At 35.1% G+C, this 9102-nt stretch overlaps 1 protein-coding gene across 1 annotated transcript; it reads left to right on the forward strand.

Annotated features, from left to right (window-relative positions):
• The first annotated feature begins 7196 nt into the window (after positions 1 to 7196).
• On the forward strand, positions 7197 to 8422 carry LOC147386214 (Calcium-dependent lipid-binding (CaLB domain) family protein). The gene has a single exon (XM_086422786.1). It carries the CDS (start codon positions 7247 to 7249, stop codon positions 8159 to 8161), a length of 915 nt encoding a protein of 304 aa, XP_086278912.1. The 5' UTR covers positions 7197 to 7246; the 3' UTR covers positions 8162 to 8422.
• Positions 8423 to 9102: the final 680 nt, after the last annotated feature.

Below are 9102 nucleotides of genomic sequence, written 5' to 3' on the forward strand. Positions count from 1 at the left end.
ATTTAAATACATTACTTCCGGTTGATTTCCAGCGACACTTGGCAATGACCATCAGATTTGAAAGTAAAATTACTTTGTTTAGGCTTCTGTTTCCAGAATTGGTGTTAAAACATACATCAATCTTGAAATAACAATAAATGAAAGGGGTGGATCACGGGACATATGTAAAAACAATGGTTATTCAAAATAAGGGTTCAAAGATTCGGATTGAGTTGATTTTTTTTGTGAGGATGGTCTCTATGATGAGAAGATTATCCTCACAAAAAATCAGCTCAATCTGAAACTTGTAAGTCCATCAAAAGTGGTTTAAAATTTATGGGTAAAAAATCGACGATCTACATTCTACATCACTTTTGATGGGGTTAAAAGTTTCAGATTGGACTGATTTTGTTTTTTATAGGATGATCTTCTTATTATAGAGATCATTCTCACAAAAAATCAACTCAATCTGAAATTTCTAATCCATATTTTGAAAAATTGTTATTATTACATTGTTTTTACATATGTCCCATGATCCGTCCCCATAAATAAATGGACATTGTATAAGTTTCTAAACATGTCTTCTTCTTCTTTATTTTTTTCTTCGACTGTAGTCTTTCAAAAATTAAAATATTAAAACAATTAAATCATCTTTTGAAATAATAAGATGGATAACAGGTCAGAACCTGATTTTACATTTATAACACGTGTCAATTAAGGAAGGAGAGATTTACCGGCAGCCTAACTGTTGCATTTTTATTATAAAAGCTCATTTGGAGTTTTGACAACACCAATGGAACCTTACTTTATGAAACTTGTTACCCACCAAACCTTACTTTATCAAATTTGTTACCCAACAAACCATGGAGTCAGGATCCACATCATAAAATTCAAATTTATGTGATTGATTTGTTACTTAACCACCTTGGAGTGGATTCTAGCCTCATCAATTTGTGACATCCAAAAAAAGGGATATAAAGGATAAAATTTTAAGAATTTTGAAAAAAAACAGTTAATTTTCACCAATGAATTTTAGTCTTAAATTTGAGAATTCAGTAGTCATCTATTTTTAACACCTACGATCAAGTTCAAAAAGACTTTTTTTTTTTTTTTTCGAATGTTATCTTTTGAATATGAGGTTTTTTCATGAAATCTAGAATGTTGTGGTTTTGGATTCCTAATTGATATTCCATGTGGGACCTACGACCCTCAGTAAGATTTGAATTCTTGTTAGATTAGTCATGCTAGTCTGATTAATAAAGTAACGTTTGTGGAGGTAATAAAATTGATAAAGCGAGATTTTGTAATAAAATTGCAACAGATAGGTCTGCCTAGTCAATCTCCCTTCAAAGAAAAATAACATGTCCCATGCGGACAAATTGAATGCTAACAAATTGACTAACGATAAAAATGACACGTAAAACGTAGGTGGTCTATATACGGTTGACGTGGCAAGTGCACAGAAACGTAGATCTTTTTTTTTGTGTATCCTAGAGAAATTCTTGTGCATCCCGAAGAAAAAGGTCTGTATGCGCTTGATGTGGTAAGTGCATAGAACTGTAGATCTTTTTCTTTGTTGTATCCCGAAGAAATTCCAATGAATCTTGAAGAAATAGATCTACGGTTCTGTGCACTTGCCATGTCAACCGCGTACCCACATCAGTTTATCACGACCTTAAACTTCTCCGCCAATCATTGTTTGTATTTCAATACACGTGGCATCATGCAGCTTAGCACATAACAGCAATGTTTGCAGTTTTTGCAAAAGAAACTACTTTGACTCTTTATAATGAGAGCATAAAAATTGATTTCCAGAATTTAGTTCGACTCCATTATTTCTATAAGCTGATTTAGAGTTTAGAATCAAAATCTCCCTTTGTGACAAAATGTATGAAGGACACTAGCGCCAAAAATGTAATAAAGAAAATTCTAAAATCCCAAGAAAAGGGGTCTTGCTTCATTTCTAATTTTAGTTCATCCTTGATTCTGATTACGGAATCAGATTATAGACAAGAATCGGATTCTGAATTTCAACCAAATGCAAGTTAAGATCATGAAGAGTGACAGAAGCATTGAATTCAAAATGAAGAGTGACAGAAGCATTGAATTCAAAATTTAAACAAGAGTGATTTACCTGGCAGAAGTAACTGTTTTGATTTTATTACAGAAACTCCGATAGAGTTCTTATAACTCCATAGGAACCTTACTTTATCAAGTGTGTTACCTAGCAAATCTTGTAGTGGGATCCATGTCGTAGAATTCAATTTGATGAAGTTATTTTTTTCCCTTAACATGCCTTTGAGTGATTATAACCGCGTTAATTTGTGAATAATTTATCAAAACGGTAGAGTTTTCAAAATTAATTCCGAAAACAGTACACTGTAGCAATTAATTTCGGATCATGTTTTTGAATGTAACAAGGTGATCAAATTCGACAGTTAGTTTTTTCATTTTTACTATGGGTAGGAGAGAGAAAAAGGCATTAGGGGCGTTGGTTAAAAACAACGTGCATTTAGCATTACTCTTCCTCGAATTGCACATTTCTTACCATTTCAAAATCCAAGATTTCAAAGAGCAATATTTCTGCTCAGTTGTAATGCTTCTCTACCTTTGTCTGATCTGTAACACATGTATGTCTTCTTTTTAGAGAAGGTAAAGAGCTTGAACTCACTTATTATTTTGTGATTCTCGTGTAAATTTGTAGATCAGTCGATTGACACCTTTTCGCACAGGGGTGGAGCCAGGCAGGGGACAATTGTCCCCCCCCCCTCCCTCTCAATTTTTTTGGATAATGTTAAATGCCCCCACCCCCACCCCCACCCACACCCACACCCACAATTTTTGAGAGATTAGACACCCCTCCATGATTGGGTGAATATTTGAGATACCCCACCTTTGTTTTCAAAATGATAACATGCCCTTTTTTTACCTTGCGCCTCTCCCTCTCAATTTTTTGAATGATTTAGGCACCCTTCCATCGAATTGATTGATATTTGAGGTATTGATGTGTCTTCATGCTGATGACATGCCTCCTTAGACATTTTCTTCTATTTTAATCTAACGAAACATAATCAAAATACATCATTTTCAACTTGTAACCTAAAAACCTTTTTCTTTCTTTCCTAAAATCAGTTATCTTCAACATTTATAAGACATTAATTTTAAATTATTTAAGTTCATCCTCAATCCATCATTTTGAAGATTGTCTTAATTCTTTATATAAAATCCTAATATTTTATAATAAGGAAATCTCATCATATTCTACTTCAAAAATCTTGTTTTATTCTTTACATGTAAAGGATAAAATAGATTAAACTTGAAGTTGAAAACTAAGATAAATTTTTTTATCCAAGAAGTTGAAGATGACAAGTTCCAATAAGAGAATGAAATGGGAGTTTGATTTCAGATTGAAGGCTTGGGTAATGAGGTCGCTTTGCATTAGTCAATTGAAGAAGACCAAGGTGTAGGTTGCATGTACGCATTTTGGTGAACATTTGATGTACCCTATGTTATTAAATTGATGACATTACCCCGTTGACTTTGGGTCATCTCTCATAGACTAATAAGAAATGATCTATACCATTTTCTTCAATCTCTAATAAAAATCCCTTGGAATTTTTCCCTCCAAAACCAGATCTTTGAGCTCTCCAACCTTGCCAACACTAACTATAGTTTGCCCCTAGTCATCATCAAGCTCTTTAACCTTACCACCACTAACTATAGCCCACTCCCTCCAAATATATATATATATATATATATATATATATATATATATATATATATTCCAGACATCGCCCTTGTCTATATCACTTTGAAATTCTCTTGGTTGAAGAAGGCATAATTTCATGTTGAATATGGAAGTAAAAGATTTCATTTCCCCTAAAAATCCATCTTATTCTTGAGATTTGTAGATTAGAGTAGGTATAATTTTTAGGTTGAAGATGTTTTTTTTTTCCAAGAAGTTGAAGATGAATGATTTTGGGAATATCCTTCTTTGTACTTCTCTAAAAATCCTATCCTGCCATTGAGATTTAAAACTTGAAGAAGATAAAATCTCAAGATTGGAGATTTAGAGTAATTTTTTTAACCAAAGGTTGAAGATGACTAGTATTGGTGGTATAAAAAAATGGAAAAATTACTTAATAGACCTTGTGGGAGGGATTTATTTCTAAGTAGTCCCTAACTTTTGGGTGGCGACTTGATATTCCATTTAGTATATTTTTTATATTCAAATGGTTGCTCAACCTCATCCATTTTTATAATATTTTTGGAGTACCCAAACTACCATTTTCTCATTGTCTTCACATATTTAGTTTTTTCAATGGTGATCGCAATTATTTTCAATAATTTCCAATCGTGAATCATGAATATAGAATGATATCTTCCTAATTTTGAACATTTAGATGTATTTTCAATTTATTTGAATGATTTATGATAAAAAAAATGACGAACAGATTTGGTTTCTATTTTTTTAAAAGTATTCATCATAACTTTTAATTTGAATGTCTCTTTCGCAACTATAATGTGGCATTTCAAGTATTTTGAGAAGATTTATTGATTATTGAAACTGAAAAATGAAAAATAAAAATCACATTTACAGGGTTGAGTTCAACATTTTTATTGTCAAATTCAACATTTTTATTTATTTATTGTTGAGTGACAGATTTTGGTAAAAAGTATTGAGTTAGACAACTTGTATTGTTGGGGTCATCTTTTATTGTTGAGTTCAACAACTTTTATTATTAATTCGCCAATAAAAATATTGAACTCGACAATAAAAAAAAGTGGTAAAGTTGACACTATAAATGTGAATCAATTTTTTTTTACTTTATTCTCATTTTTTCAACTTCGCTAATGGGTAAATCTTTTGAAAACACCCAAACTACATGTATTACAATTGTGAAGCACAGATACTAGAATAAAAAATTAGGACTAAAATGATTGCAATTGTCATTGAAAAGCCTAAGTAGGCGAAGAAGGTAAGAAAACGATAGTTTGAGTACTCCAAAAATATTACGAGGACATGTGAGGTGAGGCTAAGTGACCATTATATATGCAAAATTTACTAGACGAGCTATCAAGCTACCACCCAGAAGTTAGGGACTATTTTTGGAAAGAAACCACTCTTACAAGGTCTATTAAGTAACTTATCCTAAAATAAAGGAAGTTTTAGTTAGGGTCCTAAGTTGATGGGAGTGTTATCGATTTGAAAACACATGGGATAATTCAGGGTAAGAATGATTGAATCTTAAGGAACCATGTCCCAGGCAAATGGAAGCTCAATACCCAAATTGGGTTATCTAAAAAAATGGTTCGAATATGTATAGGTAGGAATCAAATTTAATCTTACACACGATTTTATTTGATTAGAGTTCATAGATTGAGAAGGGCAAGTTTTCAATCAACTTAACCCTGTCCTACATCGTAGTTTAGACATCTCTATTCAGTTATAGGAGTGAATGTAGCTGAACAATAATTCTACCCAGTTTCAAAAGCTGATTAGAGTCCATTTTCAAACTAGATTTCACTATTTTTTGAGCATAGAAAAGAGAGAGAATTCTGAATGTATAATGTTGATTGACTCCATCAATCAAGTCCATTCCTTATGGGTGGCTTCCTATTGGGGATCTTTTCGACTAACTAATTCCTAGATTGTGGGAGAAAAGATAATCCCACATTCCTGATGGTCAAGAAGATGATAATTAGCAATCTCCTTAATTTAGGAAAGGGATAGGTGGCAGGGGATGGTTAACGAAAGAAGAGAGTTCTACGAAGGGAGGGGCAGACCATGTAAGGGGGGACTTTTGGACAATGGGGGAGAATCTTTTGTATATGGTAAAACTCTATACTAGGACTATCTTGCACGTTAGAGAATCTTTGACAAGTACCACATCGTTACCCCAGTTTTACAAGAGATGAGGAATTCGTCATTGAATTTAGGAATTTACTAGAAAAAAAGATCTCCACAAAATCCATCTAGAATAAAATTGTCTAGTATAACAAAATCACTTTAGTGCATTTAATTTTGAGGATTTAATTTTTCTAACATTATTATTTTTTTAATATTGTAAGTGAGGATGCATCCTCTTGACCATATGTAAGATTGTATTGTCGATGGAGAATCTCCTTAAACCCCCACTTTTAAAAGAAAATTTGTTGGTTAGCCTGAATAATTTAATAAGATTTCAAATCTTACTAAAAGTTATTTGGCCCACATTGACAATCCTGCATAGTAGCCTTCTAAACTTCATAGAAAAATTCAAATTAAAAAAAAGTTTTTTCTATGTTTATCCAAGGTGTTGAAAATGAATGACTAACAAACTCTGAAAGGTTTAAAGTAAAATTCAATAATGATTTTTTTTTTCAAAATTCTTAGAATTTCATCATCTACATCCCTACTACATCGCATCATGATTTTGAGTGTCATGAGGCCGGCCAGTTGGAGAACTTTCCTTACTAACTTCTTAAGGAAAGTGCTTTTAAAAAATTAATTATCAAGAATCCAATCCCACCGAAAGTGTCATTTTTTCAACCATTTTCTTTTCTAGTGTGGGCATGGCTTGAAACTTGTAAACAAACGAACCCTTACACACCTTTTTACCTATTTTACTTAGCAAGGAAGCTAATTGCGCGTAGCCAGTGACGCACATCACGTGGAAAGTGAAAAGATCCTCCTGCTTTTCCATCGCATCAAAGTTCTGATATAACTACTCCTCTGAAGTCCACGTGCCATTTTTTTTCCAAATTAGGTAAGTTAATACTTTTTCCTGCAGTCCAGGTCGTATGCACGCAGGGCGGACGATTTGAAACCTCCTCTCACACCTCAACACTTCAAACGAGAGATTTTAGGCATTAATTTCTTATATTATAACGTACGTGGCATGTGTTGAGGTGTGGGTGGAGGGTTTAATCCTCCACCCTGGCTGCGTAGGATACGTTCTCTTTATCCAATTTGCCAATTGTGATAAAGATGGTGGAGAAAACCTTCGTTTGAGAGGAGTCCGACTTTGAAGCAGCCAGTCCGCTTCAAAATGTAAAGAAATCTACTCGTTACATGACACGTGGTGTTTTGAATTATATAACGCTTTAAAATACTAAAGAAATGCCACGTGTAATCTAATGGAGGTGGTTACTTCAAATTTTTGAAGCGGGCTTCCCGCTTCAAAGTTTTTACCGTTTCTTAGAGACTATATATATATATATAACAAACCACATCCTCCGTCTCTCTCTATCTCTCTTCTTTTTACGGCGTACGTTAGCAGTGACCATGACATCCTCTCGTCCTCCACCACCGAAGGCTTTCGATCTCGACATCACCATCGTCTCCGCCAAACATCTCAAGAACGTTAACTGGCGTCGCGGAGAACTCAAACCCTACGCCATATTCTGGCTCGAACAAGACCACCGACTCGCCACCAAACCAGATGACTCAGGCGCAACTCGTCCTGTCTGGAACGAACGTTTTACCCTCCCTATCAACCAACCTATACAAGATTCCCTTCTCACCCTCGAAATCTTCCACTCCAAACCATCCGAAACCCCCAAACCCTTAGTCGGAACACTCCGATTCCCACTCAAAGACCTGGTCGAATCGGATGATTCCAAATCCCTCAGATCTATCGATATTCGTCGTCCTTCTGGTCGTCCTCAAGGAAAGATCCGAATAAAACTTGCAGTCCGAGAACGCCCCTCACCTCCTCCGCCAGATTACCATATTACCCCTCCACCGAGCTATTATTACACCAGTGCCCCTCCACCTGCAACCCGTGATTACAGAGGATACTCTCCTTCCCCGTACGGAAACCCTATCCCTCAGCCGACTCCTTCACAGGCTCCGTCCTCGGCTTCTCCTTACCCGTACGGAACCTACTCGGATCCGTACGCTACTTATTTTCCCGCCTACTATTCTCAGCCTCCGCCACCACCTCGGCCGTTTTTTGATCGAGGCTCGGGTTACGGTGGGCCTTCGGCTCCAGTTGATTACTCTTCGTATGATCAGAAGCAGAAAGGAGGAAGTAAGATGGGTTTGGGAGCTGGTTTAGCGGTTGGGGCTGTGGCTGGCGCTTTGGGAGGGATCGCTTTGGAGGAAGGGTTGAAGTACGAGGAGGAGAAGATTGCGGATAGGGTCGAGAGCGATCTTGGTGGGAGGGACGATTTCAGTGAATATCGCGGTGATTATTGAAGTAATTTGGATTTTCTAGGGCTTGGAAATTGTTGATGAGGTATGCTTGAAATTGAATAACCAATAAATTTGATGTTAGAGTTTGTGTGGTTTCTTTATTTTGATAATTATATGTGTATATTTGTGCTTATCTTTGTTGGTAGTAATGGTTGATCGAAAGACGGGGAAATTTAGGTTTGCTGGATCATGGGTGAGATCCCTTTGAATCAGTGTAAATTTCTCAGCTTTTGAATGAATGAAAAGGATTTAATATTCTATTCATTTGGTCTAGTTTCTCGCTTTCTAGGGTTTGGCATGTTTTCAAGTTTCTCAATTGCTTGCTTTGAAAAAATTTCCACTTGAAATGCTTTAGGATCAACTCCCACATAATTGCTTTTATGTGATACAAAAATGTAGTAATAGGTAGCTTGTAGGAATCAAGATAAGAGGAACTAAGAATATTGATGGATAAATGTGATAAAAGTAGTATAAATATGTATGAGCTGGGGAATTATTTGTGGATTTGGGTTTCTTTTGTGGACGCACCTTAATGAGCTTTTTCCAGGTTGAATTCACAACGTCTTAATTGATTTAAATTTGTGAGTTTCTTTTTCTAAGAACTAAAGTAGTATATGTCGAAGATATGTTCATGAGTCCAAACGATCCATATTTATACCAATTCTTGGATCGGCCATGAAGCAAAATATTTACTGTGGGACAATAATGAATGCTTTGTTTTGAGTAAAACTTGGATGACAAAGAAAACCGTAAAACAGTTAGTGAAGGAGCAAAAAATGAATGTACATTGAAACCTTAGGATTAATAGTCATATTTATATACGTTATAGGGTTGATCCATCAAAAGGTTTGGCTTTGTAGAGGTAGGTTGTTCTGGCTTAATAAGTATTGTCTTCTTGTGTTTATGTTTGCTTTCTCTCGTTTATCTTTTAGGCTGTTGAGTAC

Source organism: Akebia trifoliata, chromosome 14 (assembly GCF_017979445.1).
Source record: "Akebia trifoliata isolate Shusen 1 chromosome 14, ASM1797944v1, whole genome shotgun sequence".
In the NCBI taxonomy this organism is placed as follows: Eukaryota; Viridiplantae; Streptophyta; class Magnoliopsida; order Ranunculales; family Lardizabalaceae; genus Akebia; species Akebia trifoliata.